This window comes from Notothenia rossii, assembly GCF_949606895.1.
Source record: "Notothenia rossii genome assembly, chromosome: 7".
Classification (NCBI taxonomy): Eukaryota; Metazoa; Chordata; class Actinopteri; order Perciformes; family Nototheniidae; genus Notothenia; species Notothenia rossii.
The window spans coordinates 2,868,977-2,895,133 of NC_136905.1; the positions used below are offsets into that span (position 1 = coordinate 2,868,977).

Below are 26,157 nucleotides of genomic sequence, written 5' to 3' on the forward strand. Positions count from 1 at the left end.
CGGGCAGCTTCAAGTAAAAAAAATCTTTTAGCCTTCCCAAACCTGAGCCTCACGCGCCGCGCCGCTTATGACGTCACATATTCAGTTTCGGCTGCATTTTTTCCAGTTTGTCCAGAAATAAATATATAAAATAAATGTTCTCTGATTTCATATCGCATAAACACCATATCCCGACGTGCATTGCGGCTAAAACATCCAGAATTATGGGTGTAGTTCGATGTTTTATCAAAACCTCTGAGAAAAGAAATGTGTCTCTCAGAATCGAAAGAGAAAACACGAAAGCATTTAAACACAATTTAAACCAATTAATGTCGTATTTTTAAAAAGGATAATCTAGTGTTTTTGAGTTGATGAGTACTGCAGATATCACTGTTAAATCATTTGATCATTGGTTTTATTATGAAAACTTTGAGATCGGAAATACTATTTTCACCCCGTGAGGGTTGGCGCTAACATGGAAGCTGCCGCTATACACGTTCTCCTGGCGAAACCTCAAATCATCTTCGTAATATCTATCAAACTATAGATCCTACACATCCACTGGACGTAGATTATAAAAGTACAACATACACTTCTCACTAGAAATCTAATAAAAAGCATTTCAATGGCCAAACTATCCGAGAATTTAGGATTTTACAGAGAGGGTTATTTGTGAATAAACGACCCTCTGTAGCGTTTTCAATCAACGGGAGCCCTAGAGGTCGAAAACTTTAAAACATGATTATAGGTTTTATTAAGCGCTTGAACAAAGACATATTTGGTCGTATGAGTTGGAGGACTTGTTATGATATACACATCAACATCAGCAGGAGAGGACTCTTTAAAGTAGAGACTATAAATACTGTTATAAAACGGACAATGAATTGTGCTACTTTTAAAGCAAGCAACGATGTTTTCAAATCTGTAATCAAAGAGGTCCGCAAAAACGCAATCGACCAATCAGATTGCTTGATTTGACTTGTCAGTTTTATAAATATATTTAAATTTCTTCCGTTACGAAACAAACTTACAAAGCATAAAATGGAAACATTTAAGATTAACTTCGACCTCCGGGGGGGTCTTACTATAGTATTGAGGAGTGGATTGAGCAGTTCCTATCTCCAGAAAAAAAAAGCACCTAAACTACGACATGCAGAGCTACGTGAAGAGCAGGTAGACCAACTGGAAAAGTAGCACCATTCAAAAGCTTTCTGATGCGGGTTTTGAAACAAAGCAGAGAAATTATGACCGTTAGTGGCCACAGGTGCGAAAGCTCTCACCAGAGCTACTGGAAGCCCAATCTCGGGGACCGGAGAAAGTGGAGCAATATTCTCGCCATGCCAAAGCAACAGCCTCGAACAACCTCAACCTATACAAGTGACCACGTAAGCCATGCTACTGATGCTGGACAGTTTTTCAGTGGATGCACAATAAACAGCAACATACACATTAATGTAAATAAACAGCCAAATAATGAATCAACGCTCTCTGTCTAATATGTTCGCTTGCTGTTAGTGTTGTTGCATAGCAACCACCTTGCACTATGTTTTGTGCAGAAGGCAACGGAGGGACTATTTTATTTTGAACATCATTATTTACTAATAAAAACTATTTAAATTAGAGTGTGTATTTTTCTTTCATATTGCCACACTTGGTAACCGTTTTATAAAAGCAATAGCTCACTTCAGGCCGTGATATATGCTTCGCGTCGGGCCGAACCACGCCCCTTAGCTGTGATATAATGAGCATATACCACGGCCTGTCGTGAGCTATTGCTTAAATATACACCTGAACATCAGCAGGAGAGGACTCTTTAAAGTAGAGACACTACACACTGATATACACCTGAACCTCAGCAGGAGAGGACTCTTTAAAGTAGAGACACTACATACTGATATACACCTGAACCTCAGCAGGAGAGGACTCTTTAAAGTAGAGACACTAAATACTGATATACACCTGAACCTCAGCAGGAGAGGACTCTTTAAAGTAGAGACAGGGCCCCTTTAATGTTGTTGTTTTATTGATCTGAGGGATTGAGAGGAGCACTGATTAAAGATGGGACGACTGTAAAATATAATGACAGCCGTCATAATGAGGGCAAAGGGACGGACACACAGAGGCTGTTGTACTTTATGTACTCTGTACTCTCAATGTTACTGAAGTCATATAAATGATCTACTTTATTGTGAAGCACCTTTCAGACATTGCAGCTCAAAGTGATTTACCAAAAGGGGAAATAAAGACAAGGACAATTTTCCACAATTAATGTAATAAATGGATGATAATATTAAAAGCAAGATACAAATCTAGATTTGATAAAAACATTAGGAGAAATAGAATGCATAAAATAGAACAGATTTTTTGAAGTTTGGGATCGATTTTGACGATTTAGGGACTCATTTGGATCATTTGGATTGGATTTAATTGAAAATAAAGTATCCACAGTAGAGATAATAATGTTCATCTTGTGCTCTCTATATCCAAATCTACTCATGGTAGTCATGAGTAGTCCAGAGACTACAAATATGGCCACTTTCTGGTTAAAACTGTCATTTTTCTTTTTATCTAGAAAATGTCAGAAATTGATTCAGCATCCTCAATAACACTCCAAAACTGTCCAAATCAACCAAGCCATTTGTATCTATTGTGTGCATAGGCTGTAATGCCATTGATGCTAATTAACGCAATTCATGCTAATTGTTCAAATGTCCCAACATGTGCAGGTTAGCATCCAGTAGTTTGGGGTCCTGAACTCCGGGCTCTCAGTGCTGGTAAACTGCATCTCCGTCAATTGTTTCCACCTTTCCTGGCTCACTTTCCTTCCTTCCTCCCCCCTCCCCTGTCTGCCAGCTCTCCGCCCATGCACACAGTCTTTCAGTCACACACACACTCTCACACATAAACTCTCACACACACTCAAACACACGCGCACACACTCAAACACACACTTCAGATCACCTGCGGATGGATTTTAAAAAAGCGAATCAAGCGGAGGCAGACGGACATGGATCAACTGTTTGAGGAACTTTTTTTAACCTTTTAATCTGAATGACACTGACCAGTCGCGGTGGAACATGTGGATTATTACCATTTAAACCGCGAACGTGAAGAGGACACGGAGATTTTCGCAGGTGAACCCGTTTAACTGTCAGATTAGTAACGGAGCACTGAAGTGCAATTTTGAAGGATTTATACTTTACATTTTCTCGTTCTACTCCACTACAGTTCAGAGGTACATGGTGTACTTTTCCTCCACTACATGTATTTAATCCCTTTAGTTACTTCACAGATCTGGATGAATGATGTGAAATATAATCAAGTGTTAAATCAGACTTTAGTTTCACCTGGAGTAAATCCACCCCTGCAGTATACAAAGTCATTCAAACTAGCTGCACCTTTACCAGCTTTGAGAACACTTTCATGATCAATCATTATAAAACATATCATATCTATTATTCTGAAATGGACCAATCTGCACAATGACTACTTTTACTGTCGCTACTTTCACTATATTTTGATGATAATACTTTTCTACTTTCACTTGAGGAACATTTTGAATGAAGGACTTTTACTGTAACAGAGTATTCCTACACTCTGGTACTTCTACTTTCACTCAAGTACAAGACCTGAGTACTTCTACTTTTACTCAAGTACAAGATCTGAATACTTCTACTTTTACTGAAGAACAAGATCTGAGTACTTCTACTTTTACTACAATATCTGAGTACTTCTACTTTTACTCAAGTACAAGATCTGAGTACTTCTACTTTTACTCAAGTACAAGACCTGAGTACTTCTACTTTTACTCAAGTACAAGATCTGAGTGCTTCTACTTTTACTCAAGTACAAGATCTGAGTACTTCTACTTTTACTCAAGTACAAGATCTGAGTACTTCTACTTTTACTCAAGTACAATATCTGAGTACTTCTACTTTTACTCAAGTACAAGATCTGAGTACTTCTACTTTTACTCAAGTACAATATCTGAGTACTTCTACTTTTACTCAAGTACAAGATCTGAGTACTTCTACTTTAACTCAAGTACACGATCTGAGTACTTCTACTTTTACTCAAGTCCAAGATCTGAGTACTTCTACTTCTCTCTCCTCAAAGCGATAATGGACACTTTGGATTATTTTGTTCTCTTATAGGGACTATAACTCTTCTCCTGAAGCGTATCCTCTTTAAGGACAGCCGTTAAAACAAAGAAACAGATTGAACGGTTTCTGCCAGGGAAGACATGATTTCACAGGAAACACAACACACACAGGGATAGCATATAGCAACAGCAGCAGCCGTCATATCAGCGTTTCCCGCTCAGCTGTCAGCGGGTTTGCGTGTGAAATTAATGTGTAGATATGGCAATGAAAATATAAAGTCTTATGTATGTGTGGAATATAAAAGCCCTCACAAAGAGAAGCTCTATGCAGAAACAGAGGAGCGTTATTTTAAAAAAAAAAAGTGAATGAATGAAATCTGTATGTATGAATTAAGAGAAGAACAATCACTGTAACTATAGAATCATCCGGATAGAGGTCGGACAGCCAATGCTAAGCTAACTGAGTGCATACAAAACGTCTTATCATGCATAATTAATCATAGTTGCAGTTGATGACGTCACATCCTAATTAGGCTATATGAATATTGTGATATCGTTAGGTATGATGGCCTATGTGTTGTTTTGTCCTGGTTTAAAGTCTTCTTTACAGGAAAGTGGTATACTTGATTACTTTTCTCTACCCTCTCTCAGTGAGGTCTTCGGGGAGGCACGGCCCTGAACTCACAAAGGCCACTCAGGGCCGACAGACGTTATTACAGCCACTCGACCGTGACCAACCAAAGCAGGTCTGACTATTAGATTTAATTACAAGAGAAAGGACACATCAATGTTGAAGCAAGAAATCTCTCAGACCTAACAGCGACGTCTCAGACCTGCAACGATAAATCCACAAACAGAAACCAATGAAATTCTTAATTTTAAAGCAAAACCAGCAAGAAATGTAAGTAATCTGTAGACTCATGATGTAATGCGTTGCTATTTGGAGCACTATCAAGCAGTCAAACCCCAAATATGTTCAGCTTATTGTTGTGCGTAGACGGCTCTGCTAAAGATTCTTCCCTAGTTTTAGGTTTTATGTTCTGCTTTTATTTTGATAGTCTTGTCTACCCTCATGTGTCTAAAGTACGTTTCCTGCCTTGTCTGTTTTCCCGCTGTTGTGATTGTCTAAATTATCTTCACCTGGTGTTGTCTGTCTAGTACAGGGGTCGGCAACCCCTGGCACGCGTGCCAGCATTGGCACGCGGCACCGTAACCAGTGGCACACTAGGAATAAGTGGAATAAGTTTGCAAAATATTTAAATTGTATTTTCGGATCCTGAACGAGACCGACGCCAGAGCGCGTCTCCCCGTTACCTGCAGAAGGAAGCCATGCACGCAACGCAGCCCCGCTCTCTTTATCTCCAGGTGACTTCTGCCGCTTTCCTCCCTGGTGCAGTGCTGATCGTTTCACCACGGAGGAAAGCACTTCACTAATTGCAGTACCCATAAGGAGCTGTACAAATGCCGCAGTTTTTGCGTGGCTGTGTATTTAGTTGAAAGCCCAGTGGCGATCTGCTCATCTCTCAACGAAATAATATGCTACAAAGGGGCGGACTGGCCATCTGTGTGTTGAACTTTCCTGTCGGCTCCCAGACCGTAGTCGAGGAGGGCAGCAGCAACAAGCTTCAGGTTCAATAACCCACTTTAGCTTCAATGACTGGAGAGAGGCGAGCTCTTCTTGGGAGGACGTTGCATTTATTTAGCTGTTCTTCTGTTTCACAAAATACATCACAGACCTCTGTTTTTCTGCTTCCTCGTTTCACTTCCAGAAACATACACGTTCCCTCACTGTCGCTCTACCATCCACAAACACACATGCACAAGCCACACCCCTCTCTCTCTATCTCTCTCTCTTAAAGGGACAGCGATCTCATCTCACTCTGCATGACCCTAATATCATAACATGTGTGTTCTGGAGAATCACAGAACGGACGATCGTCCTTATTATTATGCGGTTTAAACAAATTACTTAAATTTGTTTGTTAAATTCGGCATCGTGTATGTTGCGACACTGCTTCCGCAGCAAGGCTCCCCCGCCCTCCTGCTGATAGTTGACGAGCGTTAAGCTCCTCAGCCCCCCCGTTGATAATTTCTCGATAGTTGGCACGCTGATAACAATTTTTTTTTTAAATGGCACTTCATATCAAAAAGGTTGCCGACCCCTAGTATATATAGTTCTGGTCTTCCCCTGTCTCGTTGCCAGATTGTCTTGTGTTTTCCAAGCCTTCCAGCGTAAGATCATTTTGTCATTGTCCATAGAGTTATCGTCCATAGAGTTAGACTAAGTAAGTCGTTTTTTGATAGTATAGGTTAGACAGTTTATTGGGTGTTTGTTTTGTTGCTTTATGTATTCAGTGTGTTATGACCTGTCTACATTAAAACACTTTATTTTGATACTTTGTTTATCTCTGCATCGTGCATTTGATTCCACGCCCTTGTACAGCCTTAACAGTACAAGCTGGCCAAAACATGGAATTAGCAGATGCAGAACCAGTTAAAGCAGCGATACGACTTCAGGGCGAACGCGTCTACACCATCATGAGGAGAAGTTCTCTGTCATACACCAGGCAGTGAGGGACCTGGCGGAGCAGCAACATGGACTCCACGCCTCTGTCAACACCCAGATCAGCGACATGGGGGAGGCGGTGCATCGTGTGCTGGCACGCCTGGACGCCGGTGCCACTGCTCTGGCATTACCTGATGCTCCGGCTGATCCTCAACAGCTGGCAGCCCCTCCTACTACAGCGGGTTCGCTTCCTGGATCTCATGCTGTCCCGTTGCCTCGCTTGGCCCCTCCAGATACGTTTTCCGGAGATTCCAATGACTGTAGGTCCTTTCTGACTCAGTGCGATCTACACTTTAAGTTAATGCCCTACATATATAGCTCTGATTATGCTCAGATTGCATTTATCATTTTTTCATCTGTCCAGCCGTGCGGCTCCATGGGCTACGGCGGAGTGGGAGAAAAATTCTGCAACTTGCAACTCTGTCTCTCAGTTCATCCACTCGTTTAAAAGAGTGTTTACACTTCACACACCAGCTGTAGAGAGCGCGCAGAATTTGACATACATTCAGCAAAATCAACGCCGAGTGGCGGATTATGCAATTATGTTCCGCACTATGGCTATTGATTGCGATTGGAATGATTCAGCGTTAAGGGACATATTTCGGGACGGACTATCAGAGAACATTAAGGATCATTTATTGCTTATGGATCCTCCCACAGACTTAGAAACTATGGTAGCGGCTGCTATTAAGATTGACAATCGTATCTGTGAGAGGGATAGAGAAAGAAAGAAGACTGCCGTCTCTTCCAGCGGAACCAGAGGGTTCTCAACAGCTTGTCATCCTGTCCGGAGGACATCATTCGGCTCGTCACCTGCTTCAGAGGCCACAGCGCCCCCCATTGACTCGGAGGAGCCGATGCAGCTCGGCAGGGCCAGAATCTCACCGGAGGAACAACGTCGCCGCCTAGTGGAGGCAAGATGTTTCTACTGCGGTCAACAGGGTCATCAACAAGCCATGTGTCCAGTAAAAGAACAGGCTCGCCGGTGAAAGGGAAGACACTGGTGAGCCAATCTGACTTTTTTGACTTCCCTCCACGCACATTAACTCAAGTTATGCTATGTGAAGGTAACCAGGTTATTGAACAGGGGGCACTCGTAGATTCTGGAGCCGATGAGAGTTTTTTGGATAAAGAGCTAGCTCTTAGGCTTAACCTGACGTTGACGCCATTACCTTCGCCGTTAAAAGCGAACGCGTTAGATGGGCGCCTACTATTCACAGTTACTCATTGCACCACACCTGTAAGAATGACACTCAATGACACTCATGTTGAGAACATAGTTTTTCATGTGTTTAAATCAGCTCAACACCCGATCATTTTAGGTTACCCTTGGTTACTTTTGCACAATCCTGTCATCAATTGGCGGTCAGGAAAAGTACAAGATTGGGGAATGTTGTGTAAACAGAAGTGTGTACACGATCAGAGTAAGTTGGTACTGAGGAAGATCTCCTCTTCTAAAGCAGACTGTCACAACAAACCTCTTTCTGACTATTTTTCTGATTACCCTGATTTATCAAAGGTCCCCACATGTTATCATGATCTAAAGGAAGTCTTTAGCAAAGCTAGGGCGAGTGCACTACCACCCCATCGGCCTTATGATTGTGCTATAGACTTATTGCCAGGATCCACGATTCCCAAGCGCCGTCTGTACTCCCTGTCAGCTCCAGAAAAGGGGTCCATGAAGGATTACATCGACACCTCACTCAAGGCAGGACTCGTCCGACCGTCTTCCTCTCCTGAAGATGGTTCTCTCCATCCCTGCATCGATTACAGTCCACTGAACGACATCACGGTAAAAAACAGATACCCCCTCCCTCTCATTGACTCTGCTTTTGACCTATTGCAGAACGCTAAAGTGTTCACAAAACTGGATTTACACAACGCTTATCATCTGGTAAGAATAAGGGAGGGGGATGAGTGGAGAACTGGATTTAATACCCCAACAGGACATTACGAGTACCTCGTAATGCCTTTCGGGTTAACTAACGCCCCAGCAGTTTTCCAGGTGCTGGTCGATGATGTACTCAGGGAGTTTTTGAACGTGTTTGTCTTTGTGTATTTGGATGACATTTGAATCTTCTCTCCTGATAAGGAGACTCATGTGCAACATGTCCACCAAGTACTACAGCGCCTACTGGATAATCACCTGTTCGTAAAGCAGAGAAGTGTGAGTTCCATGCATCAACTGTCTCATTCCTGGGGTTAATCTTTTCTCCTGGACAAATCCTGATGGACCCTGCAAAGGTCAGTGCAGTGGTAGGCTGGGCCACCCCCACCAATAGGAAGAAGGTACAGCAGGTTTTGGGGTTTGCTAACTTCTACAGACGATTTATTAGGAACTTTAGCTCTGTTGCTGCTCCCCTTCATGCACTGACCTCACCAAGGGTTAACTCTGTGTGGGGCCTCAGGGCCGAGGAGGCTTTTAATGAGTTAAAAAGAAGGTTTACCACAGCTCCCATACTGACTGTTCCTGATCCTCAGCGACAGTTTGTTGTGGAGGTGGATGCCTCCAATGATGGGGTGGGGGCCATTCTCTCACAGAGAGCGGCTGGGGATCATAAGATGCATCCTTGTGCCTTTTTGTCTCGAAAACTATCTCCCGCAGAGAGAAACTACGACGTCGGACACAGAGAGCCGTTGGCAGTCAAGATGGCTCTGGAGGAGTGGAGGCACTGGGTTGAGGGGGCGCCACATCCGTTCTTGGTTTGGACCGACCACAAGAACCTTCAATACATCCGCAAAGTTAAGAGGTTGAACTCACGCCAGGCCCGGTGGCAACTTTTTTTCAACCGTTTTGACTTCACATTGTCTTTCAGACCCGGGTCCAAGAATGGCAAATCTGACGTCCTCTCACGCCTTCATGACCCAGAGTCCATGGCCAAGGATCCAGAGCCAATCCTTCCACTCTCCTGTGTGGTTGGGGTGGTGACATGGCCTATGGGAGATCAGGTGAAACGTGTCAATGGTGACTGGCCGAAACCTAGTGGCTGTCCATTGGAAAGGCTATTCATGCCTGAATCCATGCGGTCACAGGTTATTCATTGGTCTCAAACATTACTGCTCACTTGTCATCCAGGGGTCAAGCGGACCGTATTCGTCGTTCGACAGAGGTTTTGGTGGCCTTCCTTCGTTAAGGATGTCTCCGAATATGTGGCTGCCTGCGTAGTTTGTGCCAGGAACAAGACGTCATCAAAATCACAGATGGGACTGCTGCAGCCTCTCCCCGTTCCCAGCAGGCCCTGGTCTGACATTTCGTTGGATTTTGTCACGGGTCTTCTTCCGTCCAAGGGTAACACCACTGTCATCACTGTAGTGGACAGGTTCTCTAAGATGGTCCATTTTATTGCCATGCCAAAGTTGCCGTCAGCTAAAGAGACTGCTCAGGCGTTATTGACTCATGTTGTCCGTATTCATGGTATTCCCAGAGACATTGTGTCGGATCGAGGTCCTCAGTTTTCCTCCAGGTTCTGGAAGGAGTTTTGCACCCTCCTGGGAGCGTCCGTCAGCCTCACCTCAGGTTATCATCCCCAGTCCAACAGACGGACGGAACGGCTGAATCAGGAGCTGGAGACGTGCCTGCGCTGCCTGGTTTCTCAGAACCCTGCAACCTGGAGCGAGCATCTGACATGGGTGGAGTGTGCACGCAACTCTTTGCCCACCTCTGCTACCGGTCTGTCTCCCTTTCACTGTGTCTTTGGCTATCAGCCTCCTCTATTCTCAGAAACTGAGAAGGAGGCGGTGGTGCCATCTGCTCACGCCTTAGTAAGAAGATGCCACCGTGTCTGGGCTGCAGCTCGTCGGGTCCTCCTGAGGAATTCGGCTCGGATGAAGACGGTGGCGGATCAACGGCGGTGGGCGGCACCTACATACAGACCGGGGCAGCGGGTGTGGTTGTCCACAAAGGATCTGCCACTCAGGGTCTTGTCAAAGAAGCTCGCTCCAAGGTTTGTGGGTCCATTTCCTGTCACTAAAATAATCAATCCTGTATCTGTCCGTCTCCGTCTGCCCAGGTCACTACGGGTTCATCCAACGTTCCACGTCAGCCGAATCAAGCCGGTTCAGGAAAGTCCCCTGGTTCCACCCTCCAAACCCCCCCCCCGCCTCCATGTTGTTGATGGCGGTCCGGTGTACTCTGTCAAACGTCTCCTGTCAGTGAGAAATCGAGGCCGAGGTCGTCAATTTCTGGTTGATTGGGAGGGCTACGGTCCTGAAGAAAGTTCTTGGGTCCCGTCCAGTTTTATCGTGGGCAAAGACTTAATCGAGGACGACTACAGGTGTCATCCGGAGGTCCCAGGGCCGTCAGGTGTTGTCCCTAGAGGGGAGGGTACTGTTGTGCGTAGACGGCTCTGCTAAAGATTCTTCCCTAGCTTATGTTTTATGTTCTGTGTTTAGATAGGTTCCTGTTTTATTTTGATAGTCTTGTCTACCCTCATGTGTCTAAAGTACGTTTCCTGCCTTGTCTGTTTTCCCGCTGTTGTGATTGTCTAAATTGTCTTCACCTGGTGTTCTCTGTCTAATATATATAGTTCTTGTCTTCCCCTGTCTCGTTGCCAGATTGTCTTGTGTTTTCCAAGCCTTCCAGCGTAAGATCATTTTGTCATTGTCCATAGAGTTATCGTCCATAGAGTTAGACTAAGTAAGTCGTTTTTTGATAGTATAGGTTAGACAGTTTATTGAGTGTTTGTTTTGTTGCTTTATGTATTCAGTGTGTTATGACCTGTCTACATTAAAACACTTTATTTTGATACTTTGTTTGTCTCTGCATCGTGCATTTGATTCCACGCCCTTGTACAGCCTCAACACTTATTAACATACAAGGCTAAGAAAAGCTGCAAATCATTTGAGAAGCTTAACCCAACAAGTGGAACAAAGGATAAATCAACGGGTTTTTTTGCAGCTTGAATCTCAAATACAGTTATGAGTAGGAGTGTAAAACAATAAAAATCATGTTTGCTCTCTCAGTTGATTCCTCACTCCATCATGCTTTTTTAAATTACTTGTATTTATAGCAAATACATCTGTTGACAGTCCACATATTTATATATTATTACAATAAACAGTATTTTATTATTCCAATGTGCCGCATGTCATTCTGTGTGACTGGACAAGCCACACACAGTTTAGTATTCAACATACTTATCTCATCTTATTCTCCTTCTTCCGTCACAAATGTTGTCATGCTACTCGTCCGGCAGCGTTGACACGAAACACACAAAAAACACATCAAAACATGCGGAGTGACCGTGATCGGGTTGCTAGGTCTTTTATAAGAGACTCGCCTAGCCGTTTTCACATTTGCCCCATAGGAACGAAGGGGAAATCCATTTGAACAGAGCTCAAAAACTGATTCTGCATACTTTAACGTAGAACAGAAATGACAAGTTTAAACGGTTCTCGAGACTATGGACTTTATTAGACTAATTGGATATCTTTTGATAGCTTGTACGGTTCTCACGTAGTCACAGCTTACATTACATTGAAAATATTACTCTGTTTCACATTTTATAATGGGTGTGTATGAGAGAGTTAAGACTTGGTGAGCTGGAAAAGCTGAAGAGCTGAAGAGTTTTTTTCCAACTATTGCTCGGCTGGCCACAATTTTCACTCATAATTTGGTGATCATAATGTAGGGAAATGTGTCACGGCCCCACCGATATGCTCATTCAATCAAACGGACTTCCACATATAGCAAACACGAGAGTTATCAGGCGTTCATCTGGTATCCTAAATACTCTGGTAGGATATTTAGCTGATTGGAGTTACAGTTTTTTACTTAGAAGGAATAATGCAGCACAATATTGTCAATACATTCTCTGACAGGCTGTCTCTCGTTCACTGGTAGGGCGTTGCCGTGGAAATGCTTTGATCTTTGAACACACCTGTCGGTCATTAACTGAATCCAGTGGTAATCTAAACATGTTCAGAAACGATGCAGGAATGTGGTACAAGAATCCAAAAATGTAATAGATAAACAGTTCAAATAGTCAGCTAAAAGTGAGCTAAAAGGAATGGATATTCACTCAGCGGGGCTAATGTTAGCATCGAGACGCCAAGTCTCAGTCACACAGTCAACCTTTCTCTGAATTTTCTAGTTTGACATATTGTTGTGTCTCATTCTGTTTTAATTTCACCATTGTGTCACTAGCTCTATTTCATTACTCTATTTTACCTCCTTGTTTCTTTTAATGTCTTCATCGTCTGTTGCTCTGTTGGAGGAGCCTGGGAAGTCAGATTTTCATTGCTACACTCTAGCTGTTTAGCATTTTAAAAATAAAGCCTTGGAACTAGGCAAGGCAAGTCAATTTATTTGTATAGCACAATTCATACAGTGATGCAATTCAAAGTGCTTTACAGGATCAAACAGAGAAAACACAATACATTGAGAATAAATACAAAACACACAAAATACGTCCTCACTAAAATAACATTTCATCCCAACTCGAATAACTGGGCTTCATTTATGTTGCATGGGTTGTTAATGTCTCCCCTGTGTGTCTCCACAGTTAACCGGGATACATAATTCAGCTGTGGTGGAAGTGGACTCCCTGCTGGTTCTGGAGGATGGCGGGCTGGAATCAGGGCGCCGCTCTCCCACTGGTTCTGATGGTTCTTCTGGTTCTGCTTGACCTTCAGCGGGTCGCCGGACGATCGCCCCACGAAACGCAGAAGAACATCACGCTGGCCGTCATCTTGCCCCAGAATAACACAAACTACCCGTGGGCGTGGCCTCGCGTCGGGCCCGCCCTGGAGCGAGCCGTCAGAACCGTGAACGCCGACGCCTCACTGCTCCCAGACCACGTCCTCATCTACCGCTTCAACAGCAGCGAGGACAAGGGCGGCGTCTGCTCCGAGTCGCTCGCCGCGCTCATGGCTGCTGACCTGAAGCTAACGTACGACCCGTGGGCTTTCATCGGGCCGGGCTGCTCCTACACCTCGTCGCCCGTCGGCCTCTTCACCACCTACTGGGACATTCCCATGGTTACAGCGGGCGCCTCGGCGGTCGCCTTTGACGGCGGCGTCTACCCGTCCATCACCAACACAGGCCCGACGCACAAGAAGCTCGGGAAGTTCGCCCTGCGGATCTGCGAGCACTTCGGGTGGCGGGAACACGTGATGCTCATTTTCGGCGACAAAAAGGAGGATGACCGGCCGTGCTACTTTGCAGTCGAGGGTTTGCAAGCGGAGCTGGAGAGCATCAACATCACGCTGGAGGAGCGAAAGTTAGAGGAGGACAAACCGGTCAACTACTCGCACATCATCCTCAATATCCAGAACAATGGCCGAGGTGAGTCTCCGTCCCCGCAAACTGAACACGAAGAGTAAGGAAATGTGTGTTTGGTAGATTAAGATAAGATAAGACTTTATTTATCCCGAAGGAAATAGTTGTGCTAGAGTTACAAAAATACAAGAAACACAGCAGCACAATAACAAAACTGTTTACGAACAGTGCGGTAAACAGAGCAATTAAATATGTACAGGAAACATAGAGGGGCACATAATTAATGTAAAATACTTTACAGTGACGAGCAGTATTTAGTAGTGCAATACGCAATACGTAATTGCACGTTATTATAGAACATTATTCATATAAATAATAATTTTGCACATGTTGTATCGCAGAGAGTTTGTTATGATGATATTTGGGTTGCACATAGTGGTGGAAGTCCTTCCTGAAGGGGGAGGAGTTATAGAGTGTGATGGCCACTGGGAGGAAAGACCTCCTGTGGCGCTCCGTGTTGATCTTATTTCTTTGTTGTAACAATGCTTCTTGGCATTAAATCTTATACCGTTTTCTTACCTTTCAAATTGTGCATTTGTGGGATGAGCAGCAAAGCTGAGTATGCGGGTTGCGCCCATGAAAAATGTGACCAATCTCCTCAACAGCTTTTTGTTATGCTGTTGACTCTTGTTTGGTGTTTTCAGGACATATTGGCAAGGAGAGATGCAAAGAGATTCCCCTCTAACCCTTACCTGTACAGAATCTAACATGAAACAACATGAACCCGTCTTTCTCACATGGTCATGTTGCTGTGATGGAAATGAATGCATATATCTAATAAGAGAATGTCTCATTTGCATATTTAAACGTAACATGTCAGAAAGCGGTGGTATAAAAAAGATTGGCTGTTTTACATAAAAGTAATTATTATGTGCAGCTCCTCGTGTCTAAACTACGTCTAAATGAATATGAAACAAATACATTTTAAACAAGATGGAAACATATTCGATGAATTCAGATTTATTTAGATTTATTCAACGCAGGATTTGTGTTAGACATGCAACTGAAGGCAAGCTGTAGCAAGATAAAAAACACCTGTGAAGAAAAGATTACAATCTGCGAGATCCATAAACAAGACCTTGCTTTGTAGATTTTTAACCAGGAACAAATCTGAATTTGACTTTGAGAGAAAACGCCTCTTGCTGCGGGGTAATAAAGTGCTGTCACTGAGCGGAGGTTTAGTAAGGGACTCATAAATCCACCTCACTGCTTCTTCCTTTATCTGAAGGTATAAATCTGTGAGCAGCACAAACACACAGCGGTTCCCACACTGCCTCCCGACAGGACATTTATTAACAGAGGTCAGAGCCTGCTGCCTTATATGGAAACTACAGTCCTCCTATCAGATCTGTAGGTATTTCCTGAAAAACACACTCGGGCTAATTTTACCTCTGCCTTCTGTCCCCTCAATCAAACATGCAGCGACTAAGAGCTGCTCCGAAGGACTCTAGAAACAACAACAAACCAACCGCAGTGACTTCTCCTGTCTCGTGCTCTGTGTCATTAAAGCTCACCTTTTATACTTTATTTGAACAACATATTATAGGGCCATACCAGCAGAAACTCAGCTAAATGCTGTCGTGATTAAACTCCACATCATGTTCCAAACCACATCAAGGATTCTCTCTGAAACAGGATGGAGCTCAAACTCTCTCTCTCTCTCAGGTTTACCACAAGGTGACTTCCTTTTGATTTCCTGCTTCTTCACACACACTCTCTCCAGTACAGGTTAGCTCTGAGTGTTAGCATGCTAATGTAAACACAGACCATATAACTTCCAAAACATGTCTTTCATTGTTTCTGACAGCAACGTTTCTGATAGGGCCGTGGGTGTAAAGCCCGCCCACATTTCAGATATTATGTTATATCGGACGCAATGGGGGGGGCAATAGCACGTTATGTACGTTATTTAATTTTAAATTATGTTCTTGTACGTATCTTATTCTATTGAAATGTATATAGTCTTCTTGCACTATTTTTTATTTTATTAACACTCGAACCACCAGAGGTCGCTGTATACCTAAAACCGCCAACGGGTAAAATGTACCCGCTATAGATTTTCAAGGTACAATGTTCTTTTATTTATCATACAGAACAGTGAGTTTTGATCGCACAGGGATGAAACTTATACCAATAGAATCTGTGGACTCTCAGCTTTTCATATGATATAGGTTGTGCAGATAGCATGAAGTTTAAAATATCGCTAAGAGTGCTGATTTAAACGCTTGGTGTTAGACTTGTGTTTTGTTTAGGTACAAATCTCTCAATCTCTCTCTATCTATCTATAACTATCTATCGATCCATCTGTAATGTTCTGTTCTATGGACATATAATTGTATACATAAACAGACTACGCGGACTACTTCTCTCATTCCGAGTGTCCATCTTTCTTCAACCAGCACGTAACCTGCACACATGCATTACGTCCTCAACGTGAGCTCAGTCATCCAAGATCTTGTATTCTCCAAGATGTTACACTATCTATAACTATCTATCTGTCTATCTCTCTCTCTCTATCCATCTATCAATATATCTATCTATCTATCTATCTCTCTCAATATATCTCTCTATCTATAAGGAACCGCAGTAGACAAAAGGCGTTGCTATAGCAACACGTCATGTTTGCTGCATTTTTTATGAGGTAAATATTACCCGCTGGCGGATATAGGTATAAATGGCATTTTTTGGGGCGATTTTTTCAATCTGATTTCATATTGACCATTTTTAACAACAGAGGGTGCTACATAACACACTTTCAGGAAAAGTCACGGACTGGGAGACTTCAATATGTTATTGAACAAAAGTTACATACAATCAAAAAACAGCTGCGGGTAAAATTGACCCGTTGGCGGTTCTAGTGTTAAATATGTTGCATTGTTGGAGGAGCTCAGGTCAGAAGGATTTCATTGCCATTTCCACACTGTATCTGATGAGCACATGACAATACAACCTTTGAACCTTTGAATAAACTGCTCTTCACGAAGGACCGGAGGGACTGTAGGGACACAAATGTTCAGAACAAGGTGTTATATTTCAGATCTTCAGCGTAATGCTGGTGTAGGAGACGGGAGGGCTGATCATTTTTTCTGGTTCCAGCCTTTAAAATATCAGGATTTGCTGATCTGAGCTCTGACACTAATGGATATATTTTTTAGTTATGTTTTAATATTTGTGTTAGAGCCATTTTCCTTTTGTAATTATTGTCTGAATGTTAGGCTAAATAATAATATAAATTAGATTAAACTCTAAATTATCGGGTATTTTTGTGAGTCACATTATGGTTTAAAATGTATTAATTTAAGACTCACTTATTATTTGTTATATGTGCGTCAGTATCACGTGCATGGCTATGCCTATATATGGTAGGTTGATAGGACACAGCTGACGGAGATGAGACGGGGAAACGGAAAAGTCTTTTGACCGTGTTCTTTTTGTTCTGTTGGAGATAAACCTTTAGTTACAACTGTATGAAGCGAAGAAATGTGTCCTCCTGTATATGCCGTATGGATCAATGAATAAAGCTCATCTGACTCAACCACGTTCTCCGCAATTTGTTTGGAAACAAAGAGAGGCGCGTCAAAAACCACAACCCCGATAGAGGTGGCTATTAAGACAAGGATGAAAACGCCATCACAATTTGAGATACTTTATCTTTGGCCACTACGGGACATAAACGTCCAAAACAAGCTTAGAGACACACAGATTAAAGATATCCATGTGTTGCTGGTAATACTGACAACCTAGTAAGTTTCAATAATGCTTTCCAGTGGATCTGGGGTTCATTGATTAATGTAAAGACAGAGTCAAGACAGAGTTTCTGGTTCTAACCCTTAAATATATCAAGTTTAGCTCCGATACTTTTCTTGGGTGGTTATTTTTGATATTTTAGAGACTATCTTTGGCCACTAGGGGATAAAAATCATCCCGGATAAATCTTAAAGACAGATTATTGAACTCCATTTGTTGCTGACAACCCAGTCAGTTTCAATAATGCTTTTCAGTGGATCTGAGGTCACGCTGACAGGGTTAGTGCGCACGGACACACTCTGCACTTTATGTCCGTCTACACACACGTCTGTTTCCCTATCACACACACACTTCTCCGGTGTATCTGCTGCTGAGTCGCTGGACAATGTGTCGGCCTGTGTAGCAGAAACCCACCCGTCTCTGTCTGCTCTCTGTCCTTAAAGAGCGCTTTGGTTCGGATCCAGACAGGAACATCTGATGCAGCTCTAATAATGCAGATTAATGTTTTCCACTGCATTTTCCTGGCGTAATATTTGTATATATCTGAGACCTATAATATGTGCCTAAAAATAGTATAATAGGAGACCTTTAAACAGCCGCTTCACCGCCTAGAATCCCCCCTCTAACAGCTGGAGCGTCGTCCTCCACCAGAGCGTACTCATTTATTCACTTGTGGTTTCATTCACACTCAGAGTGTAAATGAGTGGTGTGTGTGTGTGTGTGTGTGTGTGTGTGTGTGTGTGTGTGTGTGTGTGTGTGTGTGTGTGTGTGTGTGTGTGTGTGTGTGTGTGTGTGTGTGTGTGTGTGTGTGTGTGTGTGTGTGTGTGTGTGGGGGGTGGGGGGGTGTGTGTGGGGGGGTGGTAGGGAACCGATTTGAATTGATCACAAACTGTAGCTCAGAAAACGTTTTATCTTCCAATCTTTGTCCAGCAATTGGTCAGATGCTGTTGTTTGAGCTTATGCTGTTTCCTAAAGTACTTCTGTGTAGAAATGGAGCCTAAAGGCCTGTGTCCATAAAGCAGGGGCAGGAAACTGGGGAGGGCGTTTCATTCAACTTGCAACTAGACTAAGACTTTATTATCTGTTTGTACTAATTTATATTTGTTTCACATTGTTATCCTGAATGTCCTCTTCCAACATGAGAGCAACATGATAACAAAGGCATCGCAACTGTAGCTGTGAACATGACAGGATGTGTGATTACCTAGAAGAACATCAGGACTGTTTGAGGCATATGATCAGAGGTGGGGAGTTGCATATTTTTTGACTTGAGACTTGCTTGACTAACATTGATAAAAGTCTTGACTTTGACTTGGTATTCATGACTTGAGACTTGACTTAAGCTTGAGATAGATGACTTGAAAGGACTTGACTGTTTAAAATAAAGGGTTAGTTAACACAAGTTAACATGGCAGCGGCTAGCTTTACTCCAAAAATATTCAAGTTTGGATTCAAGGATTATTTTGTCGATGACGGTAATAAGAACAGAACAGCAGTATGCAGGGTCTGCAGCATAAAGATCAGTGACAGGACCACCACAACATCCAACTTCATTCGTCACTACAAAACCCCACAGAGAAAGGTACGTGCATGTGTTGTGTTAGCTAGAAAGCTAACGTTAAGTTTAAGCTCGATTAAGCAAAGAGAAGACAAAACGGTAAATGGACACTAGAACCACCAAGGGATTCATTTTTTACTAACCCCGAGAGAGAGAGAGAGGCCTCGTTTATTTCCCGTGTTATTATCAGAAGTTACTTTACAATTTTGAATAATGTAGTTCACCTACTTTTAGTAGTTTGTTTAAATGTTTTAATGATGTTGTTTTTGTTTGTAGAAGTGCATCATTCCTTGATTTATTGTAAAATGATCTGTTATGATGATAAACTGAAGCAATTTCTAAATTAACCCAATTAAGTGAGTTTTAAATCGTCCTACTTAGTTTATAAGGAAATTATGAAGAGGAACAACTTTAACTAGAGAATGCAATTCTTGAAGAAATTGCTAGTGGGAATGCTTTATGCTGAAAAGCTGACGCTAAACTCCTATGCTGAAATGTAATGAAGAAAGTGAAGCATTTAGAATGAAATGATACATGAACACTTGGGGCTTGAATGTGTGATAGAAAGAAAAGAAAGTAAAAAGGCTTGGAAAAGCAGCAGAATATTCAAACTGCAAACTTCTGAACTAACTTGATGGCGAATGATCTGTCGCCATGGCAACGGCATTTGATGACACCCCATAATACGCTTAGATGCGTTGATGGCTGCATAGTTACTAAACCTGTGAAGTTCTGGGCTGTTTGGAGCAGTTTCACTGAAGTTATGAGAAAGCCGTGTTTCATGGCGAGCATTGTGTTGCCATGGCAACGGCATTTGAAGAAATCTCAAAACTGTCCAGTAGATGTCTTCACGGCTGGACTGTTTGCACACTGCTATCTGAAGTCTGCTGCTCTGAGCATGTCAGGTGGAGTGATGACATCATCGTGTTCCATTGCACAGGTGTTTATAGTTGAGCTAACGAGGTGCCTAGACTTCAAAGGCTTCATTGTTCTGAATGAGAGATGAACCTCTTACATGTGAACGTTTTGTGGAAGAACCGTAACAGATATCTGTGAAATTTCAAAACGTGAAGCATGTCAAGGAGGTTGAGTATCTGAAGTGTGCTTTTTGTGTACTTTCGGGTTAATAATGTGGCCTTCTTGGCAGTTTAACTAAAGGTGTGCGGCTGCTGCTGTGAGGAAATATCAGTCTGAAATTGCAATGGGCTTTAATGGAGGAATGTTGAATGTTTTTGTAACTTCATGCCCTCAAGAGGCATTTTGTTGAATTGTTTTGCTTAATTATTTGTCATTTTTCAAGCTACGAGATGTTTTCCTACGTTTGTCATGATAAATTATGCCTCAGGAATGTAGGGTTTGGGAATTATGGCAGTTTAAAAAAAAAAATGAAGGCACATTTCAAGATTTCCCACCCTCTAGCTGTGACATTACGCACTCTAGTTAATGTTAAAATCTGAAGAAAACGTCTTTCACAAGGTCTGAACAATGTTTAATATCTCTAAAAGTAAGAATCAGATTTAAATACAGTGTATTTAATTCAAGTTACGCCATATCAACATTGATTTTAATTTCTAACAATCCCTCCTTACAGACCCTTAGGGTATGTAAGGCATAACTTCTAGCTTAAACCTTTAATGTCACTTCGTAAAATAGCAGCAATTAGCTTGGTATGGAAAACGTCTAACTCCCTCCCTTCACATCATAAATCATCTTCATGTATCTGGTGTAAAGGCACTTGTTCTTTTACAAAGTATAAGAAGGATTAAACTATCTGAAAATAACTAAATATAACTCTTTATTTAAACAATCTTATCCAGTTTTTTTTCATACACCCCCCTTTTTCAACTAATGTCTAGCGCCATTCTATCGGTCTGTTTTCATCGAACTGTTCGTGTCATATTTTCCTGTGTCTCTGGTGTAATCTATGAATCTCTGCTGGTTCTAGGAGATATACTTCTCCCCATCCACATTCTTGTTAGTTGTGGGACAGAGGACTAATAATTCAGAACCTGCTGATATTTGAATCTTACTACTTGGCATGTGTTACAAAAAAACTTCTTCATAGTGAACTAAATAAAATCCTTGTAATCTTTCTCAAATCTAAATATAACAATGAACTCTTCCTGTTTGTGGTAAAGACACACACTAACATTATGTAATACAATTTCATTATGGATTCAAAAACAACTAAAGTCATGATGCTGCAGAGTGAATGATTTCCTGAGTGTGTCTGTCCTGTACGTCATTCTCTGCTTGGACCGTGTGCAGAAATCCCATCGATGGCACCTGGCAATACGGCTTCTTCCTGTCTATCATCAAGCTCAACAATGAAAACAGAATTCCAACATACTGTCATCAAATGTCTTTCTATTATGAATTTAAATTAAATATATTCCCATAATGATCTAAACAATAAAGTCTATGGCTTTTACTTCTAATTCTTTAGCAGGCTAAGATAAGATAATAAAACATGAACTCCAAAGGTACATGAGTGAAGGTCACAGTGCAGTGTGAGATGTGAATATATCAATACACCTCCTGTGGAGCTCCGTCAGCATCTGTGTGGCGTTCAGGCGCACGTTGTTCTTTTATGTATCTGTCGGTAGCACCTCTGAATCTGAGCCCTTTCATCTCCTGTCGCAGTGTGAGGGGAAGCTGCTCTCTTTTCATCTGGGAGGCAGGAAGTCGTGGGGGGGGGTTTGATGGTCCTCCTGCACGACCTTCAGCTGTTCCTGGTTTCAAGGTCGTGTCTGCAGGCTGACCTCTGAACTCTTCATGAAAAACAAGTTTATAAAGGAGAGAAAGGTCTGCCGTAGACAGCAGGGACAGGCTGGAAAATATCTGGAAAATACTCGAAAAATACTCGAAAATTGCTTCAGAAAATGACAGAAAATATTTAACTACTATATGTCCTAAAAACATGAGAAGTGTCTGAAAATGTGTGACACAAATGATTTCAGTCAACAGCATACAAAAACATCTGCAGCAGAACATTTTTAAATAAATTATTATAGAAATATCTGAAAGAATACATAGAAAAACATATTAATAAGATAATTAATATTGGACAAATATGTAACATGTTCTACCCAACAAGTGTGTGAACAATGTAAGTGCAAATTGGAAAAGAAATGTCAATGAAATATGTGAAAAATATATTAGTGAAAAATGTTGAATACATATAAATATTGATAAAATATGTAAAAAATATAAGTGAAACATTTCTAAATAATGAGTAAAATAGGACTTTTTGAGATACCTGGTTCTAACAGGACCGGAGCTACAAGCATATGATGATCTCGTAGAATATACAGTATATTAAACTAGCCAACGGTGTAACTTTTACTGCAGTGAAGGTCTGCTTACGTTTAATATTGTCACGATCGAAGCAGTGCACACTATATCTGGAGTAAATATATAATAAAGTTTAGTAAAGAAATGAGTCGGAGGGTGGGAGTATTTTAGATCAGTATTTCTGGATCGAGAGGAAATGAACTCCCGTCTGCAGCCCTGAGCTCAGTTTCAGTCTGAAAAATGACTGATGATTTTTATGATTCTGTGGATTCTGTGGTTTCTTCACCGTTCCTGGGCAGAGGTCATTAAGTCCTGAAACAAAGGAGGCGGTGGGACAGGACCGGCAGGCCGGAGGAATGTATTCACTAGAGACTTCCTGAACTCCGACACAGAGAAACTGAGCTAACAAAAACAAAACCAGTGGTGGAGGAAGTTTAGAGACTGACTTAGAAAAAGTACTGATATCACACTGTCAAGGCATCTCAGCTATTGTTATCATTATCATTATCACTGTTTTCACTTTATTTGTATTTATTGATTTGCCATAGAAATCCAGTCTTTCTTTTCATTTCATAGCATCGTGTTTGAAGTACAATGTAATACTCAATCTCCACTCCAGAGTAAAACCACTGGTACTGCACAAGTTAATTCATGGAGAACAGGTAGAAGTCACAGTCAAAGCATTCAATGACTTTATTTAAAGTTAGAGTATATATTTAAAATAAACAAAGTATCATTAGAGCCTCGTGGTGTCTTCTTACAGATCTCCATCAGTCTCATGTTGAGTCTCCATGGAGAGGAGGCTTAATGGATTTCTCTCAGTGTAACCAGAACAGCTGACATCTAGTGAGTGGCCCAGCCCTTCGAATATTATGTGGCCCTCGTGAAAAAAGTTTGGACCCTCCCCTGCTCTAGATCAAACAAATGCGTTACCGTGTCTCTCTCTCTCTCTCTCTCTCTCTCTCTCAGTGGTGTTTGTCTGCTGCCTGCCCGACATCTTCCGGAAGTTGATGGTGGAGTTTCGGCGTGCGGACCTTCCTCACGAGCAGTACGTCTTCTTCTTCATCGACGTGTTCGCAGGCAGCCTGAAGCATGGAGAGCCGTGGGCCCGCGGAGACAAGGACGACGCCGTCGCCAGGGACGCATTCCAGGTAACCATGGCTACTTCAGAAACACCAATACAATCTGCACAGGTGGGAGAAGCCCTCAGAGTTAGTCTGTCTCACATCTGTAAGTGTTCGTCAGTATATCTGAAATGCAGTGACGTGCGGTGAGGTTCATGGCTGGTGAGGCACTGACTCTTTCAGAGTCAGATTTACAAATATTATATTTTGACCGTAATCAAAATATTCGGTTATTTTCAAAAGCTTATTTAGTCTGATGCTTCAATTCATTTTAAACAGACCGTTCAACAAAAGGATACCCAACATCTAAATATTGGATTGTTCTTTCTTAGTAAGATCCCATTTTCATTACAATTGTGGTCTTACCTTGATTTCCATGCTCTCCTTCTGGACAACAATCTCTATTAGTTTTTTGTAAAAGTCCTCCTTATCTTCCTGTAGTTTGAAAGGTCTACTTTGTTGTTTGTGTCTATCCGTCTCTGCGTAGAATAACAGTAGCAACAAGAACCTGTGGGCTCACGTGCGACCCCTTCAGTGCGAAAGAGGTTATGGCTGCCTCCCCTGGTGCTTTCTCATTGCCGCTGTATGATGAGACCAGCGAGCCTAAATATCATATATACGTTAAATAAGTTATTTAGAGACTATGGATGGCGAGGATACATTTAATAAAGGGATCTACAAACATTACATTGGTGACCTACAGTGAGATGGAAACAGGCATGCGCTTAGGGCCCGCTTTCCAGCCAGTTTCTGTGGGGTGACACATTCTGAGGTGAGGCAGAGCTCATCTGTGCCTCACCTCACCCCACAGTAACTGGCTTGAGCGCGCTCACAAAATAAGTGCCCGCACTAAATTCGTGCCCGTGCTCCAGCAAGTTACTGTGGGCTTACGAGAGGTAGAGCTCGTCCCTGCCTCACTTCTCATCGCTACCCTTAGCAGAACTCGGCAAATTTGCTGATTTTGACTTTAAAAAGCGATTGGAATCATACATAACTCTCTGTCATCGTCCTTCTGGACCTGTCTGCTGCATTCGACACGGTGAATCATCAGATCCTCTTTCGCACTCTCCAAGAGCTTGGAGTTTCAGGCTCTGCACTTTCCCTCCTCACCTCATACCTCAAAGACCGCACCTACAGGGTAACTTGAAGAGGGTCCAAGTCCGACCCTTGTCAATTAACTACAGGAGTCCCTCAGGGCTCTGTTCTTGGTCCCCTCCTCTTCTACCTGTACACAAACTCGCTTGGATCAGTCATTAGCCCGCATGGTTTTTCATACCACTGCTACGCTGACGACACCCAATTCATTCTGTCCTTTCCATGCTCAGAGACCCAGGTCGTCGCACGCATCTCTGCTTGTCTAGCTGACATCTCTCAGTGGATGTCTGCTCACCACCTCAAGCTCAACCTTGACAAGACTGAACTGCTTTTCCTTCCGGGAAAAGATTGTCCCACTCTTGACCTAACAATCAACATCGGCACCTCTGTTGTTTCCCCGACTCAGACTGCAAGGACTCTGGGTGTGACCCTAGTTAACAAACTGTCCTTCACTGCAAACATCTCTGCTACAACCCGCTGCTGCAGATACACTCTTTACAACATCAGGAGGATACGTCCCCAGCTGACACAGAAAGAGACTCAGGTTCTGGTCCAAGCTCTCGTCATCTCACTCCTAGACTACTGCAACTCCCTCCTGGCTGGTCGACCTGCATGTACCATCCGACCTCTGCAGCTCATCCAGAATGCAGCGGCTCGTCTGGTCTTCAACCTTCCTAAATGTTCCCACACCACGCCGCTCCTCCGCTCCCTTCACTGGCTTCCAGTAACTGCTAGAATCCACTTCAAGACACTGGTACTTGCGTACCATGCTGTGAATGGATCTGGTCCTTCCTACATCCAGGACATGGTTAAACCGTACACCCCAGCACGTGCACTCCGCTCTGCATTGGCCAAACAGCTCGCTGCACCCGCACTGCGAGGGGGACCCAAGTTCCCATCAGCAGAAACACGTGGGTTTGCTATCCTGGCTCCAAAATGGTGGAATGAGCTCCCCATTGACATCAGGACAGCAGAAAGCTTACACATCTTCTTCAGACTGAAAACTCATCTCTTTAGACTCCACTTCCAGAGATAGAATTACTAACAAAGCACTTATATACTAACAAAGGACTGGCTTATCTAAAGCCAGTTGAGTAGCACTTGAAATGTTTGGCTCTATGAAACCTGATGTACTTATATGATTCTGTTTTCTTCAAGTTTGTACTTTGTTGGTCGAATGCACTTATTGTAAGTCGCTTTGGATAAAAGCCTCAGCTAAATGTAATGTAATGTACACTTACATCATAGATCAGTGGAGACATTTTATTATTATTACTGTTTAGTTTTTCTTTAGTTGTTTTTCAGTTACATTGGAGTATGACAGGTGAGGTCGCTGCTGAAATGACTAGGTTAGCTACGTTAGCTAGCTAGCTTACAGCAGATCTGCAGTGACATCAGAAGGAGTCATGTGAC

General features: G+C 42.5%; 1 protein-coding gene across 1 annotated transcript in view; it reads left to right on the forward strand.

Moving 5' to 3' along the window:
• Positions 1 to 2,886: 2,886 nt before the first annotated feature.
• LOC307013493 (atrial natriuretic peptide receptor 1-like) overlaps positions 2,887 to 26,157 on the forward strand; it is a gene marked incomplete at its 3' end in the record, with an annotated part of 25,638 nt that continues 2,367 nt past the window's right edge. The window contains exons 1-3 of the mRNA XM_079640893.1: positions 2,887 to 3,113; positions 13,151 to 13,932; positions 23,495 to 23,676. Coding sequence (XP_079497019.1) covers positions 13,209 to 13,932; positions 23,495 to 23,676 — 906 coding nt within the window. The 5' untranslated portion in view covers positions 2,887 to 3,113; positions 13,151 to 13,208. The remainder of the gene's footprint in view (positions 3,114 to 13,150; positions 13,933 to 23,494; positions 23,677 to 26,157) is intronic.